Consider the following 25,547-nt stretch of genomic DNA (forward strand, 5'->3'; position numbering starts at 1 on the left):
TTCATTTATATCAAAGCCATCTAGTTTTATACAAATACAACCGTATCCCTGTAACTGAGGCGTCTTTGGAAATTTACAGAAAAGCAACGTCTATAAACCAACTTCTTTAGGTTTACAGAGATGGAAATGTTCGAAATAAAAATAATTGATTTAAAAATCTTCACAAGAAAACATTTTGCTTTCACGCGTTTTAAACTTTATAATAGACACTGTTATTGCTGATTCATAGTGAAATAACAAAATCTTCCGCCGGATCCCTTACCGCCATCACCCCCCCACACCCACATCACGGGACGATCACGCGGCCTTGTGATGACGCTTTCTGACGCGGCGCTCCCTAATTGGTCGGAATCTTGTTTGATTAACGGGCATTGTGCAGTGTGGTTTAGCATCAGCCAATCAATAATGAGACCGCTAGCAATCTGTCCAATCAGAGGCGGTGGGCGAGTCCCTTATGTAAACTCGCTTCAACAAGCAAATCACATTTACAAATCAATCCGCGATTGAGGTAAGTGATGAATATTTTTCGCAAAGGTTTGATAGTTTAACGTTGAACATAATTAAATATGTTAGTCGAATATTAATCGACCAGTATTAGAGGGTAATCAGACTAAAATGGTCTATGCATTAAGAATTGAGCACTAGTTTAATCGCGGAAGGACCCTATAGGGTGTTCGCCGCCGCTAGGTTATAAAAGTCCGCACCGTCCTACATTCCGTATTATTGTGTTCGCGGAGTTCGTGTCGGTATCATTGTGAGTGTTGGAGAACTGAGCTGACCGCCTAAGGTTAGTATTTCACTGGTGTCTGTAGCCCACAAACAGCACTGTCATTCCTGGCTGCCTTAATTCAGGCAGGCAGATCCGAAGTTGAGGTTTGTTCCGTGTCCTGCGGGTCCCTCCCTGATATCCGTCAATGGCCGAGAGGGTCCGTGCTCCCGCGGGCGGTGCCTCATCCTTTATCTAACTACTTCTTTCAATTGGTTTCTTTCGCTTTGTTCTGGAAATGTGTAATACCTAAAATTGTTGCTTTACTTTCAGTTCACAATGCAGATTTTTGTGAAGACCCTGACTGGTAAGACCATTACCCTTGAGGTTGAGCCAAGTGACACCATAGAGAATGTCAAGGCTAAAATACAGGACAAAGAAGGAATTCCTCCTGACCAGCAGCGCCTGATCTTTGCTGGGAAGCAGCTGGAAGAAGGGCGCACCCTGTCTGATTACAACATCCAGAAAGAATCTACCCTACACCTTGTCTTGCGACTGCGTGGGGGGATGCAGATTTTTGTGAAGACCCTGACTGGTAAGACCATTACCCTTGAGGTTGAGCCAAGTGACACCATAGAGAATGTCAAGGCTAAAATACAAGACAAAGAAGGAATTCCTCCTGACCAGCAGCGCCTGATCTTTGCTGGGAAGCAGCTGGAAGATGGCCGTACCCTGTCTGATTACAACATCCAGAAAGAATCTACCCTACACCTTGTCTTGCGACTGCGTGGGGGGATGCAGATTTTTGTGAAGACCCTGACTGGTAAGACCATTACCCTTGAGGTTGAGCCAAGTGACACCATAGAGAATGTCAAGGCTAAAATACAGGACAAAGAAGGAATTCCTCCTGACCAGCAGCGCCTGATCTTTGCTGGGAAGCAGCTGGAAGATGGCCGTACCCTGTCTGATTACAACATCCAGAAAGAATCTACCTTGCACCTTGTCTTGCGACTGCGTGGGGGGATGCAGATTTTTGTGAAGACCCTGACTGGTAAGACCATTACCCTTGAGGTTGAGCCAAGTGACACTATAGAGAATGTCAAGGCTAAAATACAGGACAAAGAAGGAATTCCTCCTGACCAGCAGCGCCTGATCTTTGCTGGGAAGCAGCTGGAAGAAGGGCGCACCCTGTCTGATTACAACATCCAGAAAGAATCTACCCTACACCTTGTCTTGCGACTGCGTGGGGGGATGCAGATTTTTGTGAAGACCCTGACTGGTAAGACCATTACCCTTGAGGTTGAGCCAAGTGACACCATAGAGAATGTCAAGGCTAAAATACAAGACAAAGAAGGAATTCCTCCTGACCAGCAGCGCCTGATCTTTGCTGGGAAGCAGCTGGAAGATGGCCGTACCCTGTCTGATTACAACATCCAGAAAGAATCTACCCTACACCTTGTCTTGCGACTGCGTGGGGGGATGCAGATTTTTGTGAAGACCCTGACTGGTAAGACCATTACCCTTGAGGTTGAGCCAAGTGACACCATAGAGAATGTCAAGGCTAAAATACAGGACAAAGAAGGAATTCCTCCTGACCAGCAGCGCCTGATCTTTGCTGGGAAGCAGCTGGAAGATGGCCGTACCCTGTCTGATTACAACATCCAGAAAGAATCTACCTTGCACCTTGTCTTGCGACTGCGTGGTGGGATGCAGATTTTTGTGAAGACCCTGACTGGTAAGACCATTACCCTTGAGGTTGAGCCAAGTGACACCATAGAGAATGTCAAGGCTAAAATACAGGACAAAGAAGGAATTCCTCCTGACCAGCAGCGTCTGATCTTTGCTGGGAAGCAGCTGGAAGAAGGGCGCACCCTGTCTGATTACAACATCCAGAAAGAATCTACCCTACACCTTGTCTTGCGACTGCGTGGTGGACTTTGAAAATCTTGTTGTGTATTTTGTCTTTGCATGATTCACTGTATGCATCTTACTTTTGCAATGAGTAAACTGAACTTAATACCTGAAGCATTGTAGATAATAAAGTTTTTGGCAATAACTGATATCTGGCTTACTATCTTTGCTAATCGTGAGGGGGCTACACTGATGTGAATCTTAGCATTCATAATGCGTTGTGGGTTTGCATAAACTCTACCTGTGCTGCAAATGACTGCTCCTTTTACCAAGGGCATCTAGAAAGTGATTCTTGCTACTATGTTGAAATGGGATTGTGAAATTATGGGTGAAGTACACAAATGAGGCTAAGCTGTCACAACAAACATGAGGAATTATTTTGGATCACTTAGTACTTGATAGGGTTATTTCTTCATTAAGGAAGCAAGATTTAAATTGTGGTGAGTTTGCATTTGAGAGCTTAAGTTCCCTAACCTGGAATCTCATCAAGTTAAACAACAGACAAATGTTTATTGTAGGTGGGGTTAAATATTACAATGGGAAAATGCAAGTACTTGACGTGTCTGAAATGGATGGGTTTTTGAGTATTAGTTTAAGTTGACACATCCCATTAAATATGAGTAGCTCTGGCAGGATTTGTCTAGATTGTTGACTATTTTCCATAAGATCAATTATTGCATTTTTAAGTGCTGAAGGGAAAAATTAAGCAAGTAGTGACTGTGTATTGCCTTATAAAAAGATGAACAAGATTCTTGTGTTGCATACTGTTTGAAGCATAAAAAGCAATTGGTTGTGGTGCTGGAAAAGCACAGCAGGTCAATCAAGCAGGAGAAATCAACACTTCTGGCATAACCCCTTCATCAGGAATGTGGGGCTGAGGGATTAAATAGGGGAGTGGGGCTGGGGTTAAGGTAGCTGGGAACATGATAGGTAGATGTAAGTGGGGAGAGAAATGCTTAATATGTTGCTGGAAAAGTGCAGCAGATCAAACAGCATCAAAGAAACAGGAAAATTGACATTTTGGGCATAAGCCCTTCAGGAAAAATGGATGGGTCAAGAGGGCAATGTGGAGTTGGAAGCTTGGGGGTGGGGAAATGAGGAAACTAGTGAATTCCACATTGATCCTGTGTGGTTGCAGGGTATCAAGTTGGAAGATGGGGCATTCTTCCAGGTGTCAAGTAGGAATTGGCAATGCAGGTGGCCCCGGACCTGCACCTCTTTAGTAGAGGGGAGTGTTAGTTGGTGCAGGTGTCCCAGGGATGTTTCTGAAACAATCTGCAAGTTGGTGTCCTGTCTTCCCCAGTGCAGAGGAGACCACATCAGGTGCAACAGATACAGTACATGTGTGGAAGTACAGGTAAATTTCTTCTGCCTGATGTGGAATGATCCTTTAGGGCCTTGGATGGAAGTGAGGGTGGTGGTGGTGGTGGTGGGGGGTGGGGGGGAGGGGGAGAGAAGAGGAGAGAGAGAGAAAGAGGTGTTGGTGTTACACTTGTGTTGGCTGGGGAAGGTGCCAAGAATGGGGTGTGGGCTAGTTGGTGGGGGTGGGGTGTATGGATCTGACTAGGGAGGAGAGGGTAATGGTCTCTCTAAAACTCAGATGGGGTAAGGAGGGAAATATATCTGTAGTGATGGGATCTGTAGGTGGTGGGGGATGTGTTATGACACTGGGTAAACTTTAGATTCCCTACAGTGTGGAAACAGGCCCTTCGGCCCAACGAGTCCACACCGACCCTCCAAAGAGCGACCCACCCAGACCCCTACATTCACCCCTGACTAATGCACCTAACCCTACAGGTAATTTAGTATAGCCACTGCATGTCTTTGGATTGTAGGAAGAAACCGGAGCACCTGGAGGAAACCCACACAGACACTAGGAGAATGTGCAAAAGCTGCAGACAGTTGCCTGAGGGGTGGAAATGAACCTGGGTCTCTGGCACTGAGGCAGCAGTGTTAACCACTGAGCCACTGTGCTGCTAATTTAAACTAGCCACAGAAATGATTATCCTTGTGCTATAATCTGTTAACATTTGAGGCAAAGGACTATCCCATCGATCACTATATAAAAATTAAAAGTCCAACAGAGAAACAAGCAACTATTTGTAACTCCATTCTCATAAACCTGTCTTTTACCACCTCCTCAACAATACTAGTCAGATTTTTTTTAACAATCCTAATTTAAGATTTTCAAACAAGTTAAGCTTCCAAAAAACCAGTCAACTGTCAAAGCTTCTCTTGTTTTCCTCTGCAGATGTTCCTGTCTTTTAGATGTTCTGCGCAAACCTCTTAGACAAGAGTTAAAAATCTCACAACACCAAGCTGTAGTCCAACACCTCATGAAGGCGCAGTACTCTGAAAACTAATGCTTCCAATTAAACCTGTTGGACTATAACCAGATGTTGTGAGATTTTTAACTTTGTAAACCCCAGTCCAACACCAGTATCTCCAAATTGTGACTCTTACAGACAAGTACCTTTCAGAGAGCTATTCTGCTGGCAGTCTGTACTTGGTGGCTTGGCTGTTCTTCCTCTAACTGTTCAATGTAGTTTTATACCCCAAAACATCAGGTAGTTTGGTTTTAATTTATCAAATTACTAAATTAAATTTGATTGGATTCTAGTATCTTGGGGTATAATTTAAACTGGCTGAATTTGTTTTTGTTTCATAGCATACAGCTGTACTTTTGATTTTGACCGAGTTTTACATTGTTACCTTGTTCTAGACTCTGCTTTGTCTATTGCTAGCTTTTCAACTCTCTTAAAAGTACAGTACCTCTACACCCTCATAACAGATGTGATAAAATAGGTTCACTCTTTAGATCACTTAGTTCTTTCAGCACTCCGGACCACATTCGGACCCTCACAATTTGGACCTGAACAGGACAACCAGTACCTGCTACAAATTTCCACTTCCTGCACCTCTGCCCTTAAACCCCACTCCTCCAATCACAACCTCCAGATACCTCGTATCCATTTCAGTCACCTACAAACAGACCCTGCTACTAGGGATATAATTCCCTCCCCACCTCATTGTGTTTTGCAGAGACCATTCTCTCTCCAACTACCTTGTCAGATCCACATCCCACTCCTGGCGTCTTGCCCCTGCCCACGTAAAACCTGCACCCCCACCTCTGTCAAAGGCCCCAAAGGATCCTTCTATGTCGGCAACAAATTTACCTGTGCTTCCACATGTGTCATCTACCATATCTATTGCAACCCGATGTGGTCTTCTATACATTGTGGAGACAAGATGCCAACTTGTAGATTGTTTCAGAGAACATCTCTGGGACACCTGCACCAACCAAACCCACTGCCGAACACTTTAACTCTTCCTCCCACTCCACCAAGGACATGCAGGTCCTTGGCCTCTTCTGTCACCAATCCCTAGCCACTTGGAAGGGGAACACCTCATCTTCCACCTTGGGACCCTGCAACCACACAGGATCAATGTAGATTTCACCATTTTCCTTATTTTCCCTCATGCTGAAGATCTAAATCCCCTTGCAGGACCTCTCTGTTCAAGATCAGTCAAAAGAATTGCTAGGAGTACGGTCTGTTTAAAGCAAGGTTACCAGTTTAATGAATTAAGGCAGCCTGGTGCAGATTTGTCCAGCAACACAGAGGTTAAAAGCTTGGTGCAATTACATTTGAAAATTATACATAATTTATATGTTTTTTAAGAGATGGTACAGCTGTAATTACAAGAAAAGACCAATCACATATAATAAGGTGACCTGATTTATAGCCAGTTAATTCAATGATATTTCCAACAAAAGGGTTCTTAATTTACCTAGATCACCATCTCATGCTAGCAGTTCAAGGTTAGTTCAAATACCAAATGATTCATATTATGAAAAATCCATTGTTCTGTCTTTGTATTTTAGCTTAATTCTGCAAAGCAGCAGTACAAGTTCACAGAGTCACATCATTACTTTCAGCCATTTTGTTTTGTTATTTTAAATTGAAAAGCCATTTTGTGGTTAATAAAAATCTACATATACTTGTTGCTTCTGACAACAGCCTAAATTCAAACTTGAGATCCTCAACCCCATCTTATCCCAGTCCTAAGCCTCCAACTCGGCACTGCCCTCTTGACCTGTCCATCTTCCCATCTATCTGCTCCACCCTCCTCTCTGACCTATCATTTCTCTTCCTCCCCCCCACCCCACCTTTGTCTACCTATCACATTCCCAGCTACCTTAGCCCCCAGCCTCACCCTTTCCCATTTATCTCTCTGCCCCCGGCCCACAAGCTACATTCCTGAAGGGCTTATGCCCAAAATATCGATTTCTCCTGCTCCTTGGATGCTGCCTGATTTGCTATGCTTTTCCAGCACTTTTGATTCTGATCTCTAGCACCTGCAGTCCTCACTTTCTCCTGCATAAAAAGCAATGCCAATACCATTTTCCAATTGTGCTGTAGCTTAGACCTAACCAAAATCTGTTACTGGGATATGATCCTGGAGTAGATCAAACTCTTACATCTCTAATATTCAACCATTAAACTAAATGATACCTGTTTGTATTTGCATCATTAGGGAGATAGGAATTATCTTCAGACATTACAATTAATAAAGGATATGCAGTAACCAATGATCTAGAGTGTTTCAATATTTGATTAAAGTACTCTTTTTTGTGAGATTGTTTTGTGCTGCATCAGTTAGCTTTCTGCCTATTTCAGCTCTTGAGTCAGGAACTGTATCCAATTCATCTCTGTCCATTTGAATCTGTCAATGAAAAGAGATTGCATCAGTTTCTGAGATGAAACCTTTAAATACAATATGCAAACTTCTTATTGCACTTATCTCTGTCTGGTATTATCTATCTGTAACCTATTATGTAGTAAACAGACAGCAATCCAAGATAGGTGAGGTGGGAAGTGATTATATACGTACTGAATACTGTTCAACAAAGATCAAAACATCTACAGTGGGCAGGGAGGAGAGATGCTGAAGACATTTTAAATGAATAAATGCTGGATGCTGGGAAAAAAGGGTCACTGGATTTAATTTTTTTCTCTCCATAGATGTTGTTAGACCTGCTGTTTCTCCAGCAACAAACAAATTGCTGGAAATTTTCCACAGGTCTGGCAGCATGAACAAAGAGCAAAGAAAATTTACAGCGCAGGAACAATCCCTCCAAGCCTGAGCCAATCAAAATGTAATGTCTAAACCTGTCAGTCAATTCCTAAGCATCTGTGTCCCTCTACTCCTCAACTACTCATGCATCTGCCTAGACGCATCTTAAATGAATCTACTGTGCCTGCCTCTACCACCTCTGCTGGCAACGCGTTCCAGACGCCCACCACCCTCTGTGTGAAGTACTTGCCGCGTGTATCCCCCTTAAACTTTCCACCTCTCACCTTGAAAGTGTGACCTTTCGTTACTGAATCCTTCACCCTGGGAAAAAGCTTGTCACTATCCACCCTGTCTATACCCTTCATGATTTTGTAAACCTTAATCAGGACCCCCTCAATCTTTTTTCTAATGAAAATAAACCTAACCTACTCAACCTTTCTTCATAGCTAGCACCTTCTGTACCAGGCAACATCCTCGTAAACCTTCTCTGCACTCTCTCCAAAGCCTTCTTATCCTTTTGGTAATGTAGCGACCAGAACTGTATACAGTGTTCTAAATGCGGCTGAACCAACGTCTTGTATCATTTTAACATGACCCGCCAGCTCTCTTATACTCAATACACCATCCAAGGCAAGCATACTATATGCCTTCTTGATCACTGTATCCACCTGTGCAGCAACCTTCAGGATACAATGGACCTGCACTCCCAGATCTCTCTGCCCATCAACTTTTCCCAAGGCTCTTCCATTCATTGTATAATTCACTCTAGAATTAGTCTTGCCTAAATGCATCACCTCACATTTGTGTGAGAAAATTCCATTTGTTTTGAGTCCAGTGACCCTTCAGAACTGATGGTAGCTATGAAAAAGTTTACGTAGAAGATAGGGATAAGGAGTAAACAATGGGTGGACAGCACCTAAACAGAACAGTTGGACAGACAAAGGAGTGGTTAAATGTGAGTGAGAATGATGAGCTAAAATCTCTGTAGTGACTAGTGATGTGTGGGCTAGGTGGGGAAGCCATGGTAAATGTGGGGTTACAGGGATAATATGGGGGGGTCTGGGTGGCATGCTCTTGGGAAGTTGGTGTGGACCCGATGGGCTGAATGGCCTTTTTTCTGCACTGTAGGGATTCAATGTTATTGTATTAACCAAGTCTCTCATCCCAGAATTGAGAGTGGTACAGTGACTCAGTGGTTAGCACTGCTGCTTCAAAGCATCAAGATCCTGGGCCTGATTCCACTTTCTGGCAACTGAGTGGAGCTTGCATGTTCTCCCCGTCACTGAGTGGAAACCTACACAGACTAAAGATGTGTTGGTTTATGGATTGGCCGTGGGGAAATGTGGAGGGTTACAGGGATAGGGTAGTGGAGGTTGGGTATGGGTGGGATGTATTTTGGATAGTCAGTGTGGACTTGATGTGCTGTATGGTCTGCTTCAAGATTAGAGTGTGGCTGGAAAAGCACAGCAGGTCAGGCAGCATCCCTAATCCCCTCGCACCAGACCTTGTTATCAAATGGTCTGTTATTACACACTACCCACTGTTAACCACAAACAGTCCCCATTAGCAGCCATTCATTTTACTAGACTTGACTGTTATCCATTCCTTTGTCCAACTGTTCTTCTCTTTTGGCTCAATCTACACGTATTGTTTACTTCTTACTGCTTCCCCTCGCCCTATCTTCTACATAAAAAATCTCCTAGCTACCATCAGTTCTGAAGAAAGGTCACTGGACCTGAAACATTAACTCTGATTTCTCTCCACAGATACTACCAGACCTGCTGAGATTTTCCAGCAATTTCTACTTTTGTTTCTGATTTCCAGCCTCCACCCCTCCTCCACAGAAGGGGGGAAGATGTATTGCGTAGGCTAAAGGATATTAAGGTGGACTAATCCCCAGGACCGAATGGGATCTATCTCAAGTTGCTGAGGGAGGCAAGAGAGGAAATAGCTGGGGCCCTGACAGATATCTTGGAGGAATGGAGGGTTGCTAATGTTGTCCCCCTGTACAAGAAGGGTAGTATGGATATATAGTATGCATTTTGGGAAGTCTAATTCTAGAGCGAATTAGACAGTAAACGGAAGAGCCTTGGGAAACGTTGGTGAACAGAGAGATCTGGGAGTTCAGGTCCATTGTACACTGAAGGTTGCTGCACAGGTGGATAAAGTGGTCAAGAAGGCATATAGTATATTTGTCTTCATCGGATGGGGTACTGAGTATAAGAGCTGGCAGGTCATGTTAAAATTGTACAAGACATTGGTTCGGCCGCATTTAGAATACTGCGTACGGTTCTGGTCACCACATTACCAAAAGGATGTGGACGCTTTGGAGAGGGTGCAAAGAAGGCTTACAAGGAAGTTACCTGGTATGGAAGGTGCTAGCTATGAAGAGAGATTGAGTAGGTTAGGATTGTTTTCATTAGAAAAAAGGAGATTGAGGGAGACCCGATTGTGGTCTACAAAATCATGAAAGGTATAGACAGGGTGGATAGAGAAAAGCTTTTTCTGAGGATGACAGATTCAATAACGAGAGGTCATGCTTTCACGATGAGAGGTAAAAAGTTTAAAGGGGATACACGCGGAAAGTACTTTACACAGAGGGTGGTAGGAGCCTGGAACGCATTGCCAGTAGAAAGTAGTAGAGGCAGGCATGGTAGATTCATTTAAGGTGCGTATGGACAGATGCATGAGTAGGAGAGACGCAGAGGGGTACAGATCCTTAGGAATTGAGCGAGAGGTTTAGACAGTGGATTTGGATCGGCTCAGGCTTAAAGGGCCGAAGGGCCTGTTCATAAGCTGTAAATTTTCTGTGTTTTTTGTTCTTCCATTTTTTTTATTTAGTATTTCCCCACCATACTGTTTTTAATCAATGTGTTCAGACAAATTGCACCTCCTGGATAGGTGGGCTTGACCTGACCCAAAGCTAAGGACACTACCGCTGCAGTACTGGAAGTCAACACTAAAACATCTGCATGGTAAACGAATAGCACAATTGGCAGTAATCAAGTTTGAAGCCATACCTCCAAAGAGATTGGATCCTGAATTCAGTGCTTTCAATCACTCAACCATATCCCACAAAATGCTGAGAATGCACCCTAATGTTATCTGCAAACTGAATTAGACCATCAACACTTTCATCTGTATATGTTGCAAACAACAGAGGTCCCAGTATTGATCCTTACAATGGTCACAACCTCCAGCCAGAAAAATATCCCTCCATAACTAACGTCTGGACCAAGCCAATCTTGCATCCAATTTGGCAACTCACTGTGCAGTCATGCAACGATCTTCTGCATTAGCTTACCATAACTGACTTTGTCAAATGCTTTAGTAAAGTCCCAGGCGAGTGAGTAGACAGCACAGAGGACAGGTAGGGTCAGTAGTGTGGGAGATCGGTTGGGGGAACAAGAGTGAATGAGAGAAGAAATAAAATGAATTACAATGAAACAAGGATAGATTTAGTTAAAGTGAACAGGATAAATATATAGCAGGAAAGGCAACAGCAGTTGTGGTGTGCAGAAAACTGCAATGTAAGGGGACTTGGGGATACTTGTGTACGAAACGCAGAAAGCTAGCAAACAGGTATAGCAGGTAATCAGGAATGTTGGCCCTTATTTCAACGGGTTGGAGTATAAGAGTAGGGAAATTTTACAAGACTGTAAAAGTTTTGCAACTGTACAAGATGCTGGTGAGCCAAAAAGTGTGGTGCTGGAAAAGCACAGCCAGTCAGGTAGCATCCGAAAAGCAGGAGAGTCAACGTTTTGAGCATAAGCTCTTCATCATGTGAGAAACAAAGCTCACTCACTTCAATAATTTTAGTCCAAGACAAGATCTGAAGCAATCAGTATGTTTATTATACGCTTGCAAGCGTGGTGCCTGGAATTGGCACACAGAGTTTAGCCAGTACATGTCTTATATAGGATTCCCTACTCCAAACCCGGTGCCCATTACTATTGTTTACCTCTTGTCTTATCCAGCCTTGTGCATAACAAAGTACAAGTTTTACTCGGTCATTTCACCACATCCTGCTGTGGCCCATTGTTAGGTATATCCTTCTTCATGATTATCTACTTCCTCCACATGTGCCATTTCCTCCCTTTCCCCAACCATATTGATCCTTATGACCTTTTAATTGGGGTTTGTTTTTGTGTTTTTGCAAAAGTGGGAAACAGATGCTTATAACTACTGCTTGTACAAGCATATCTGGCTTAACCTACATTCTCACAGCACCTTATCTATTTGTCTACTATTGTTAGCAGGCACGTTTCATTCTTGCATTCACATTTTAGCTAATACAAAACAGTTATATATTTCCTCCACATAGTTTTCATTCTTGTTGACTCAGCTCTTGGTTGAAACAATTATACACTGGTGTGAGTGCATTTACCTTGCATAAGTAATTATAATTGTAGAAGTAACACTACTTTACCTATATCCCACAATCAGGAATGTAGGTGCTCCTTGGATGCTGCCTGACTGGCTGTGACTTTTCCAGCACCACACCTTTTGACTCTGATTCCAGCATCTGCAGTCCTCTCTTTCTCCAAGATGAGACCACATCTGGAGTACTGTGAGCAGTTTTGGTCTCATTATTTAAGAAAACATATTGTTTCATTGGATGCAATTCATAGAAGATTTACTAGGATGATCACTGGTATGGAGGGATTGTCTTATGAGTAAAAGCTAAACAGGATGGGACTGTACCCACTGGAGTTTGAAAGAATGAGAAGTAATCTTATTGAAACATATTGAATTTTAAGAGGTTTGACAGGGAAAGTGCTCAGAGAATGTTTCTCCTCATGAGAGAGTCGGGGACCAGAAGGCATAGTCTCAGAATAAAGGGTGCCAATGTAAAACTGAGTAGAGAATTAATTTCTTCTTTCAGAGGATTGTGAGTCTTTGGAACTCCTTTTCACAGAGAGCTGTGGGGGCAGAATGTTTGTGCATATTTAAGACTGAAATAGATTCTTGATCAGTAGGGGAATGAAGATTTATGGGAAAAGGACAGGAAATTGAATGTGAAGTGTGTTGGATCAGCCATGATCCTATTGAATGGCAGAGCTGGCTCAAGGGGCCAAATGGCTTACTCCTGTTCTTATCGTTGTATATTGCAGGCAGTGGTGAGGATGGCAAGCATGAGACATTGTGGGAGGTGATTGCAATACCAGAGATAGAGTAAGTGTAGGGTGGCAGAGTGAAAATAGCATGGCACTTATTCTGGTGGAGCAGAAAAGGGAAATGACCTTGCGGCACTGCTGGCCGTTCCTTCACAACACAGAGTCTGCACCAACCCAGGCAGTATCTCAGACAAGTCTGCCAGGGTCTAGTGACATGGCCTCCTCTACCATCCTCCAGGAAGAGGACACTCCAGCTTTGAACCAACAGCCTCTTCCCCTTCTCTGACACCTTATATTAAGTCCATCACTGAGCAAGGCAGTTTTAGAATGTCAGTGCTCATCCAGATGGACAGTGACCTTTAAAATATGACATGGTCTTTTGGTGGATATCTACTGGATGTCAAGTTGTTCTGGGAATGGTATGTTGTAAGATGGGGCTAGAATCTGACATGGGTGACTTCGTACGTGCAATGAAGGCAATGAGGTAAGTTTGGCAAGAGATATCTTGCTAGGCACTGTGGTGAAAACTGTCCAAAAAGTTTGATGGAATTCAGACAATAAATCTTAAGATACAGCCCAAAAAAACAAAAGAACTATGGATAATAAAAATCAGAAATTGCTTGAAAATGCAACAGTTCTAGCAACTGTGGGGAATTAACATTTTGGACCCAGTGTCCCTTCTTTAGCTCTCTGTTTTTATTAAAATTGTCCTTGACTCTACCCCTTAGCACATTATTCACCACCATCTCAGCATAACCACAATGCTACACAAAGTAAGGAGACAGAGGATTGGGAAGCCTTTATAAACCAGCAGAGGATAATTTAAAAAAAGAGGGAGAGAAAATGAAAAATAAAGTAAACTATCTAGTAATGTAAGAGAGCATTGCAAGAGTGTTTTCAGAAAAATAAAAGATAAGAGAAAGATGAGTGAACATTTAACAACTGGAAAATGAGGCTGAAGAAGTAGTAATAGGGATCAAAGAAATGGCAGAGAAACCGAATAGATACTTTGCGTCAGTCTTCACGGTAGAAGACACTAGTAGCATAACAGAATTTTAAGACAGTCGGGTGGCAGAGGGTAAGTGTAGTGGTCATCACGAAGATGAAGATGATGGGAAAAGTTTTGCATCCAAGTGTTCTGAAGGAGTAGCTGAGGAAACTTTGGTGACATTAGCAGTGGTCTTTGATGAATCACTGGAGTCAAGGTGGGTCCCAGAGGACTGGAAAATGGCTAATGTCATATCTTTGTTTAAGAAGGGAGGGAGTCCAAAAACAGGAAATTATAGATCAGTTCGCTGGATCTTGGATGTTAATCAGATTTAGAGTCCATTATTAAGGATGACTTTGTGGAATACTTGGAATTACATGGTAATATAGGGCAATAGGGCAAAGTCAGCAGTTTCATCAAGTGGATGTCAAGCTGGATAAGTTTGTTAGAATTCTTTGAGGAGGTATCAAGCAAATTAGGCATAGGAGATCCAGTGGACGGGATCTACTTGGATTTCCAGAAGGCCTTTCACAAGATGCCACACAGGAAACTGCTAAATAAGAGCCCATGGTGTTAGGGATAAGGTACTGGCATGGATAATAGATTGGCTGACTGGCACAAGGCAGAGAATGGGGATAAAGGAGTCATTTTCAGGTTGGCAGCCGGAGATTAGCGAAGGGTCAGTGTTGGGACCACAACAATTAATATTATACATTAACAATCGAGATGAAGGAACTGAGGGCAATGTTGCTAGGTTTGCAATGACACAAAGATAGGTGGAGGGACAGATAGTATTGAGGAAGCAGGGAGGCCACAGAAGGACTTGGACAGGCTAGGAGAGTGGGCAAAGAAGTGGCAGATGGAATACAATGTGAGAAAAAGTGAAATTATGCATTTTGGTAGAAAAAGGAACTGAGACAACATTCTAAATGTGGAAAGGCTGCAGAAATCTGAATCATAAAGGGACGGAGGAGTCCTAGTTCAGGATTCTCTTAAGGTTAACATGCATGTTCAGGTGGCAGTTAGAAAGGCAACATTGACATTCATTTCACAAGGACTAGAATAGAAGAGCAGAAATGTACTGCTGAGGCTATATAAAGCTCTGGTCAGACTGCATTTCCAATATTGTGAGTAGTTTTGGATCCTGTATCTAAGAAAGGATGTGTGGCATTGGAGGGAGCCCAGAGGAAGTTTTCAAGAATGATCCCAGGAACGAAAGGCTTGTCATATGAGGAGCAGTTAAGAACTTAGGGTCTTACTTGGAATTTAGAAGAATGAGGGAGGATCTCATTGAAAGTTACAGAATCCCAAAGGTGGAGATGTTTCCACAGGTAGGAAAGACTAGGACACGAGGGCACAGCTTCAAAATGAAAGAACGACCCTTTAGAACTGAGATGAGGAATAATTTCTTCAACCAGGGGTTGGTCACTCTGCAGAACTCATTGCTATGGAGGGCTATGGAAGCCATATCACTGAGTGCATTTAAGACAGATAGATAGGGTTCGTGATTAGAAAGGGAATCAATGATTATCAATGAGATATTCCTGTGACTGTGAAATCCTGTCCCTGTCCCTGTCCCTGTCCATATCAATGTGGTTGACTCTTAATTGGTCTGTGTGTAATGAGGGATGGGCAATAAATGCTGGCCTGGGCAGTGACACTCTCATCTCGTGAATGAATAAAAAAAAAACTTAAGAACTTACAACATTGCTTACCCATGCATTGCCTCATCCCTTCTTCCAACCCTATCTAAATCAGTGTTACTGTGTCGCCAAATCCCAGTAAAGCCCAGCATCTTCTCACTGTCCAATGTGGTACCATCACATAAAAGAAAGCCTTCAAATGGTTCAAAATATTTGTGTGTATTCATCAACAGCAAAAAGCAAACAAAAATCACACAGAGGATGTCTTAGTCTGTGCGAATAGGTAGAGACTGTTTGCCTTTCAAGAACCAGAAAATTTACAGTCAATGAATGATGATTGCACCCAGTTTTCCTTTATTAGAATCAGGTGTCAATTAAGTCCTGATGTGTAGCGACTATTATACAGAAAGTGATATTCTTCCTGCTCAATGTTCTCATCTTCATCCTCGGAATATTGCTGCCATTCTCCCAACTCTTCAAAGTCCATTACATCTCCTCTTTGCCTGCTCCAGTTGCTCAGAGCATTATATGCTAGGATTATGCAGTAGACTGGGTGTAGTGTAAGGCGACCCCCCAGATCCATCCAAGTAGCATAACCTCATCTTCAGGAGGCCAATTTGTTCCAGGTTGAGATTGAGAAATAGGCGGTATTGTATTTACTCCTGGCTTCAGTTTGGTTGTTGCATAATGGAGTCATTAACCTTAACTGCAGACCGAAGTCTTTGTCTTGCAGTAACCATTCTTGTAAGGCAACTAGCACTTGAATTGAAGCAGGAACGTGAGAGTCCTTGAGATCTTCAGACATCATGATAACTCCCTGGCCACCTGGTGCAGACTTTTATGATCTGAATGTCCTAATTCTGCTCCTTTGTCTTATGGTCTTATGTCCTCTGGGGCTTTCCAGTCTGCCTAATTGGCCCCTTTCCTCTTCCTGGCAGTCACCCATTCCCTTTCTGCCTGCAGAGCCCTAGTATGGTGAAAACATGCTCTCCAAGTAGCCTTCAACCTCATAGATGCACCTTTGTCTCCAGGTGACGCTAAAGTTCTAAAGCTCAGCAGTTTGTTCAAACTGTTGGCATTTCCAATACATATGGTGATATAGACTGCTCAAAGTATCTAGAAATTCTCAGATGCTGCTGGTGGTATAATACACTGGCTTTGGGCTGCCTTGCCATAATCAGTTAAATTTAAAGAAACCTTTGCTTAACTCTACTGGATAAAAAGAACTAAACCCTCATCTGTTGACCAAAATGCAAAAAGCTAAAAAAATCTGTGAAAAGTCTAACAAAATAGTATAAAACAGTAAAAATTACAATAGAATATTCTAAAATAGTAAAGAATAGTAGAAAAATCAGAAACAGATGAAAAGTGAAATACTCAGCTACCAATCGTTTACCCATGATGTCACATCGGTGCATTCACTCAGTGTTGTAGGACTGGTGTGGCTGCTCCTTTTCCTTTAGTGGAGTAAAAACCAATTCCAAAAGGGCAAGATGGATGGAAGGGCACAAGCAAACATGAACAAACAACACCTTCTTCCCCAATTCATCGAACTCTGCACTGACCAAACTCCAGAGCTTTGCACTCAATGCACAACAGTTTTACGTCTTTTTCTTATTCATTCATGGGATGCAGGCATTGCTGGTCAGAATTTATTGCCTATCTCTAATTGCCCAGAGGGCAGTTGCAAGTGAATAACATTTTTGTGGGTCTGGAGTCACATTTCGGCAAGATTGAGTAAGGATGACAGATTTTCTTCCCTAAAAGATATTAGTGAACCAGATGGGTTTTACAACAGTTGTCAGTGGTTTCATGATTGCCCTTAGACTTTTAATTCCAGACTTTTATCAAATTCAAATTTCACTACCTGCCATGACAGGATTTGGACCAGATCCCCAGAATGTTGTCCGGGTCTTTGGATTAATAGTTAATACTTGCCTCCCCTTGAATAGTTCGGGTCTTGTTATATTTAGGCATGGAGTGTTTCAGGATCTGAGGAGTGACAAATGTCCTGCTTCTTTCTCATTCCAGCCTCCCACAGAGCAGAAAACCTTAAGATAGGTGTGAGCTGACATTCAGCCCCTTCCCTTGTGTGGAAAGCATCCAAACACTGATCACCCTGAGTGGCTAATTAACCATTTTCAAGCCCCTGGATTGGTACTGCAGGCTGTCCTCAATTTAATGTCAGGACCTCAGCAAAGGTTTTCATCTTTGACTTGACTGACACTAGCTGACAACGATGACTCCTGGCTTTGTATCAACAATAAATAACAAGGCAGGACAGAAGTAATGTGAGCCTGGTATCTCTGGATGTTGGGGCAAAGTGCCAAGGGGCAAGGCAATGCAAGACAAAGATGGTGTGAGAATACACATAATGTTAGAGTGAGTGGTGCTACAACAGTGGGCAAAGAGCCCAGAGATGCAGTCCAGTCCACAAGCAGTGTGAATCAGTGAGCACACAGTGTCCTTGCTGAAGCATTACAATGATAGTTGTCGGTGCAGCCCGAGATGCAACAATAAAATACAGAAGTGTACTTTAATTGGATCAGAGATGTGCTGTGAGGATTCTCAGAGTGTGGGCTGTCCGTGGATGTAGGTAGTGTGTTGCCAGTACCCATGGAGACTGCCCTGAGATGTTGGTGCCTGGTTTCCAATATGGAAGTCCTCCAGACTGAATGGGTGAGCTGAATTCATCAAGTTCCTGCTCTGGTTTCCGTATCAAGTTTCTTTGATGTCTAGTTTGTTTAATGAGTTTGTTAAAAACAGTGTTTAATAAGCAATAATTTCCCTTACTTGACAACTGGGCACTGCCTAGTGAGAAACATGCCATGCTGTTTGTCAAATTCACCAAAGAATCTCAGACAACACCTTCCAAACTGGTGACCACTTCCACCTAGGACAAGGGCAGCAGATATATGGAAACACCAACACCTTCAAGTTTCCCTCCAAACCACTCGCCATCTTGACTTAGAGATGTGTTGCCATTCCTTCATAGTCGCTGGGTCAAAATCCTAGAATTCCCTCCCTAATGGGATTGTGGGTCAATACAGAGCAGGTGGATTGCAGTGATTCAAGAAGGCAGCTCACCACCACCTTCTCAAGGGCAATAAATGCTGGCCAGCCAGTAATGCCCACATCCCACAAAAAAGAATATATTTTAAAAAGTGTGAAAGATGGAGTGAGATGTTCCCGATGTTAAAATCAGCCTCACCAGACTTCTTGTCCAATTCTGCCACAAATCTAGCTATAGTCCATGCCCCTCAGACCTCTATAAGATTCTGCCCAACAGTTTATTTACACCTGTGGTCTAGGGGCTCTTATGGTTCAGTATGTGTCCAGGACCGAAGAGTCTATTTCCATGCTGTACATCTCTATGACTCTATGTGTCCCTACCTCTGAGTCAGGAGGCCTGGATTTAAGTCTCAACTACTCCAGAGGTGAGTAATAACATCTCTGAATAGGTTGTGTACGAAACTATCCATATGTATGGTCTTAGATTTTTTTCTGTCCTTTCTGTGGAAGTAATTTCTGTATTCAGCTTTAAATACTTCAATTAAATCACCCGCATCTGAATTTATTGAAATACTAAACAAGTTTATATCTTGATAACCTTTAGGCCTTCTGGGTTTGGTGCATCCACATTACACCCTTCCAGAGCCCAAAAAAATCCTTCCTGAGGTTAAATTCTGGAAACTAAACACAATATTGTCAATGAACTCTGCCTAGCATTATATAAATGCATAACTTACTTCCTTTTGTTGATTCTGAGTCAAATCGGATTCGAAATATTAACACTCTTTCTCTCTTCACAGGTGTTGCCAGAACTGAGTTTCTCTAGCACTTTGTTTTTATTCCAAATATATTCATTTATCTTCCATAGTGTTTCACATTTTTAGGCCACCTATCTATACTAGCAAAGTACAGAGGAAGTTGGAGATATCCACTCTGACTTTCTGGTGTTAATAGGCATTAATCGAGCAATGATCCCTCTTAATTGGTGACTTGCAGCTGCCTAACCTCGTTGCTCAGTAGATACAAAAAAGATACAGAGAGAGACATTGCACAGGGCTTGCCAGATTTCTCACATGGATCTGCCACAAATCTCATTGCTCAGCCTAATAGATTTTGTCCTTTTATTGTTTTACAAATGTTTTGCTCTTATTTTCAAAATTTCCTAGATCATAAAGTTTAGTATTACTTGTAAACTCAGGATTAATATATTAATGATCTAATAATACTGCACAAAGAAGATTCTCTTTCTTCATCTTAAATTTATGCATTCTAGTTACCAACTCAATAAACAGCCTGTCACATCTGGCTTCATCAGAGTGAATCGCGATTGCAGTCTGTAAAATGCCCAAAGTGAAATGTAATATTGTAATACCATTATTTTTTGTATTAGTACCTAAGTTCAAGGAATTAATGTGTTTTTTTTATAAACAACTGATCCTCCCATTGCTAATGATTGTGGAGTAGGTTGCTATCTTTACCAGTTTGAGAGTTGGAGGTTTATCTGATGGGTCTAGGGTACATTAAGAGATATAAGATATGCACTAAACTTGTAGATTTGGGGTAAATTTGGGTTTTGACAATTCAGCAGGGAATGGATAATATGATGAGGTTGAAGCAATGTGGCAGCTGAATGGGGAAAAATAAAAGGTCTGATCACCTGTCTGACTTTCATTTAAAAGACAGAATAAAACATAAGAGCAGGCGTAGACCATTTGGCCCTTTGAGCCTGCTCCCCTATTCAATATGATCATGGTTGATCACCCAGCTCAGCACTCTGTTCCCACTCTCTCACCATATCCTTTGATCCCCTCCATCCTGAGAACAATATTTGCATCTTCCTTGAAAGTCTTCATTGTTTTGGCCTCAACAGTTGCCTATGGCAGAGAATTCCACAGGCTCACCACTCTCTGATGAAGAAATGTTTCCTCATTTCTGTCCTAAAAGACCTATCCTTCATCCTTAGAAAGCAATCCCTAGTTCTGTGTTTCCTTGTTATTGAGAACGTCCTTCCTGCATCTATCCTGCCTCATCATGTTAGAATTTTATAGGTTTCTATATGAGGCTCTCCCCTCTTTCTAAACTCCAGTGAATACAGTCCTAACCAATTCTGTATATCAGTCCTGTCTTTCCAGGAACCAAGTCTGAAAAACTTTATTTGCACTCCTTTAATAGCTAGAACATCCTTCCTTAGTTAAGTATCCAAAACTGCACACAGTACTCTAGGTGTGGTCTTACCAATTGCCTAAACAGTTGCAGCAAGACATCCCTGCTCCTGTACTCAAACTTTCTTGCTACCAAGTCTAACATACTATTTTTGGTGGATGTAATCCAAGATGGCGGTAGAGTAGGACACTCCAGCCAGAGCTCATCTGTTCTACCTATTCTCCTTCTTTTTCATCTCTTTATTTTCCTTCCAGTGCTCTTTTTCTCTTTGTCTCTCACGGTCTCTGATGATTCATGGCCTCCAATGTCGACTCTTAGCCTCTGGTGAGCAAAGATTCCCAGCTCTCGTCCTCGGTGACAACTTCTGAACTCCAGCCAGTGACAGTTTCTGGCCTCCAGCAATGATGCCCAGTCTCCGGCGATGATTCCCGGCCTCCAGTGACGACTCCCAGCCTGGTGCAGCAGCCTCCCAACTTGGCATGGCGACCTTCCAACCTGGCTCAGTGGCCTCCTCCCTCAGGGGACTCCTGTGGCATGATGAAGTTCTGGCCTCCTGCATCAAGCCTCCTGGTGTGGTGTGTCGCCAACATGATCTGGAGCTGGGGTTGGGTGCTGACAAGAAGCTAGGTGCCAGTGTGGTCTATTGTTCTGAATTTTTATTTCTGTAATATTAGACATTTTATTTTTCTATTGTCTAAGATAAGAAGATGTGCCTAGGTACTTTTGTATCTAAACTGGCACTGTAATTGGTGATATATATGCCTTTCATTGTACTCATTGAATATAAGCGACAATAAAGGCTATTCTATTCTATTTGATCCTATTCTATCCGCCTTTTCACTGCCTGGTGCACCTGCATGCTTACGTTCAGTAACTGATGTCCAAGGAACCCAGGTATCATTGCACCTACCCCTTTTCCAATCTATCCCCATTCAAATAATCCAGATAATTCACAGTTATCCATTTTATATGCATCTTCCATGTTTTTGCCCAGTGCTTAACTTGTCCAAATCACACTGAAGCTTTTCTTGAATCTCTGCACAGCTCACCTTCCCACCCAGGAGGGTGCTGCTTGAAACTTAGAAATATGACATGTTTGAGGCCTTGAAGAAGATTTGTAGCTCAGGTTGTCGATTTGCTCGCTGAGCTGGTGGGTTTGTTTTCAGATGTTTTGTCATGTCGCTAGGTGACATCATCCGTGAGCCTCCGGTGAAGTGTTGGTGTTCTGTCCCGCTTGCTGTTTATGTGCCTTGGCTTGTTATGGTGAGTGATATCATTTCCGGTTCTGTTTTTGAGAGGTCGATAAATGGGATCCAAACTCATATGTTTGTTAATAGAGTTCTGGTTTGAATGCCAGGCCTTGAGGAATTCCTGTGCGTGTCTTTGTTTGGCCTGTCCTAGAATATATGCATTATCCCAGTCAAACTGGTCTCCATCTTCATCTGTGTGTATGGATGCCAGTGATAGTTGGTCATGTATTTTGGTGGCTCATTAGTGCTCACTTTTCCTGGTGGCTAGTTTCCTGCCAGTTTGTCCAAAGAAATGTTTGTTGCAGACCTTGCAGGGTATTTTGTATGTTATGTTTGTTCTGCTGGCTGCAGGTATGGGGTCCTTTAAACTTGTCAGCAGTTGTTTTTAGTGTGGTAATAGGTTTGTGGGCTGCCATGATGCCAAGGGGCTGGAGTAGTCTGGTGGTCATCTCTGAAATGTATGATAGGATGACAACCTGATATCAGTGTCAAGATTAGAGTGGTGCTGGAAAAGCACAGCAGGTCAGGCAGCATCCGAGCAGCAGGAAAATAGACGTTTTGGGCAAAAGCCACCATCAACTGACAACCTGATATGACACGTAGTTTCCTCATCTAAACCATTAACATATATTGTGATTAGCTGGGTTTCAAGCATTGATCCCTTTGGCACCCCACTAGTCACTGCCTGCACTTGGATAAAGAACATAGAACATAGAAAAGTACAGCACAGAACAGGTTCTTTGGCCCACGATGTTGTGCCGAGGTTTAATCCTAATGTAAAATATAATAACTTAACCTATGCAACCCTCAACTCACTGCTCTCCATGTGCATGTCCAGCAGTCGCTTAAATGTCCCTAAACTCGATCTCCCTGTTAATGAAAGCCGAAAACACCATACATTTTCTTAACAACCCTATCCACTTGGGTGGCAACTTTGAGGGATCTATGTACTTGCACACCTCTGTTCCTCCACACTACCAAGAATTCTGTCTTTAATCCCATATTCAGCATTCGGGTTCGACCTTCCAAAATGCATCACTTTGCATTTATCCAGGTTGAACTCCATCTGCCATTTCTCAGCCCAGCTCTACATCCTGTCTATGCCGCGCTGCAGCCTGCAATAGCCCTCGATACTATCGATGACACCTCTAACCTTTGTGTCATCTGCAAATTTACTAACCCAAACCTCAACCTCCTCATCCAAGTCATTTATAAAAACTACAAAGAGCAGAGGCCCAAGAACAGAGCCCTGTGGGACATCACTCAACACTGACCTCCAGGCAGAATAATTTCCATCTACAACCACTCTCTGCCTTCTGTCAGCCAACCAATTCTGAATCCAGATAGCCAAAGTTCCCTGTATCCCATACTTCCTGACTTTATGAATGACCCTACCATGGGGAACCTTATCAAATGTCTTGCTGAAGTCCATATACACTACATCCACTGCTTAACCTTCGTCAACCTGTCTTGTCACCTTCTCGAAGAACTCAATAAGATTTGTGAGGCATGATCTGCCCCTCACAAAGCCATGCTGACTGCCTTTAATCACACTATGCTTTGCCAAATAGTCATAGGTCCTATCCTCAGAGTTCTTTCCAAAACTTTGCTGACCACAGACGTAAGACTGACTGGTCTGTAATCACCAGGGATTTCCCTATTAACCTTCTTGAAAAGAGGACCAACATTCACCTCCTTCCAATCCTCCGGTACGACTCCCGTGGAGAGTGAGGAGGCAAAGATCTTCACCAGCGGCTTAGCAACCTCCTTTCTCGCTTCCCAGAGCAGCCTAGGATAAATCTGGTCTGGCCCGGGGGACTTAACAATCTTAATGTTTTCCAAAATTTCCAGCACATCAACTTCATCAATCTTGATCTGGTAAAGCCTGTATCCCAGCTCCTCAAAGTTTTCATTCACAACAAGATCCCTTTCCTTAGAGAAAACTAAAGCAAAATACTCATTTAGGGCTTCCCCTATCTACTCAGACTCCACGCACCTTCTCCCTGATCATTCTCTTATTCCTCATGTATGAGTAAAATGCCTTTGGATTCTCCCTAATCCTTCCTGCCAAGTCTTTCTTGTGCCTCCTCCTGGCTCTCCTCAGTCCATTTCTGAGCTCCTTTCTAGTAAGCCTGTAATCCTCTAAAGCTGTACTAGATCCTTGTTTCCTCCAGCTTAAGTAAACTGCCTTCTTTCTTTTGACGAGAAGATCCTCTGTTCTCATCGTCCAAGGTTCCTTAATCTTATCCCTTCTTACCTGTCTCAGAGGAATAAATGCGTGCATCACTCGCAACAACCGCTCCTTAAAGAGCCTCCACATGTCTACTGTCCCCTTTCTGTCGAACAATTGCTTCCTCTGTACTTCCCAAATTCTGCCTTTTCCCCAAGTAAATATCTTCCCTCGGTAACTGCTCCTTTCCCTTTCTAAGGCTATGTTAAATGTGAGGCAGTTGTGGTCACTGTCACCAAAGTGTTCTCCCACCGCGAGATCTGACACCTATCCTGGCTCATTGCTGAGTACCAAATCCAAAATGGCCTCTCCCCTCATCGGTCTGTCTACTTACTGAGTAAGGAAACCCTCCTGAACACACCTGACAAAAACGGCTCCATCCAAACCATCTGCACTTAGGAGTTTCCAGTCGATATTGGGAAAGTTGAAATCACCCATAACTACAACCCTGCTACCTCTGCATTTTTCCAGAATCTGCACACCTATGCGTTCCTATCTCTTTACTGCTATTAGGTGGTTTGTAGAAAACCCCCAATGAGGTGGTTGCTCCCTTGCTGTTCCTTTATTCCACCCATCCCCACGCTGATTGATGATGTCACTTCTGCCCCTGTTACGGCCACTTCCACAGTCACATCCGCCCCCCACAATTCCTCATGCACCATACGTGACGTCACTTCCTCCCCTCAGCTCATCGCTGATGTCACGTGCTCAGTGACTTACGGCCCCCCCCACTGCCATGTTTGCCACCACCTGTGCCCTCACCAACGCCACTCACCTGCATTCTGCTGACACGCCCCCCCACAGATCCCACTGTCACCATCCCCGTCCCCCAGAACCCTGAGGGGAACACCACCCCTGGTCTTGACTCCACCCTCATTCCCCCCACCATCACACCCACTCCAGTTACCGGCTCCGCCCCCACTCCCATCTCCACACCCACACGAGATTCCAGCTCCCAGCCCTGCTCAGTTTTCACCATTCCCCCTGACTCAGGAAGAATGATCAGTCCTCAGCAAAGGACTCACATTCATCTCCCTCCACCCACATCAATGAATTTAATACACACCGTGACTTCGAACACTTCTTCCGCCGCCTCCACCTCCAAGCTTACTTTCACAATGAGGACTCCTGCCCACCTTCCAAGAACCCCTTCGCCCACCTCCAACACACTACATCCACCTGGACACCCCGCGCTGGCCTGTTACCCGCCCTCGACCTCTTCATTTCCAACTGCCACCGGGACATTAACCGCCTCAACCTGTCTACCTCCCTCCCCTACTCCAACCTCTCACCCTCACAATGCGTAGCCCTCCAATCCCTCTGCTCCAATCCCAACCTCACCATCAAGCCAGCGGATAAAGGGAGCGCAGTGGTAGTCCAGCGCACTGACCTCTACACCGCTGAAGCCAAACGCCAACTCGAGGACACCTCTTCCTACTGTCCCCTCGACC

At 43.4% G+C, this 25,547-nt stretch overlaps 2 protein-coding genes across 2 annotated transcripts in view; one reads left to right on the forward strand and one right to left on the reverse strand.

The window, feature by feature from the left end:
- Positions 1-623: 623 nt before the first annotated feature.
- On the forward strand, positions 624-2,766 carry LOC140491661 (polyubiquitin-C). The gene is made up of 2 exons (XM_072590157.1): positions 624-787; positions 1,040-2,766. Exon 2 carries the CDS (start codon positions 1,046-1,048, stop codon positions 2,645-2,647), a length of 1,602 nt encoding a protein of 533 aa, XP_072446258.1. The 5' UTR covers positions 624-787; positions 1,040-1,045; the 3' UTR covers positions 2,648-2,766.
- Positions 2,767-6,172: 3,406 nt separating this feature from the next.
- The window catches only part of LOC140491660 (uncharacterized), a 255,833-nt gene continuing 236,458 nt past the window's right edge, over positions 6,173-25,547 (reverse strand). Inside the window, exon 19 of the mRNA XM_072590156.1 lies at positions 6,173-7,342. Coding sequence (XP_072446257.1) covers positions 7,223-7,342 — 120 coding nt within the window. The 3' untranslated portion in view covers positions 6,173-7,222. The remainder of the gene's footprint in view (positions 7,343-25,547) is intronic.

The sequence above is a fragment of the Chiloscyllium punctatum genome, chromosome 19 (genome assembly GCF_047496795.1).
Source record: "Chiloscyllium punctatum isolate Juve2018m chromosome 19, sChiPun1.3, whole genome shotgun sequence".
NCBI lineage: Eukaryota > Metazoa > Chordata > Chondrichthyes > Orectolobiformes > Hemiscylliidae > Chiloscyllium > Chiloscyllium punctatum.

What these genes read in the sequence shown, in the direction of transcription:
- LOC140491661 (XM_072590157.1), top strand. Translation starts at nt 1,046, where the DNA reads ATGCAGATTTTTGTGAAGACCCTGACTGGTAAGACCATTACCCTTGAG.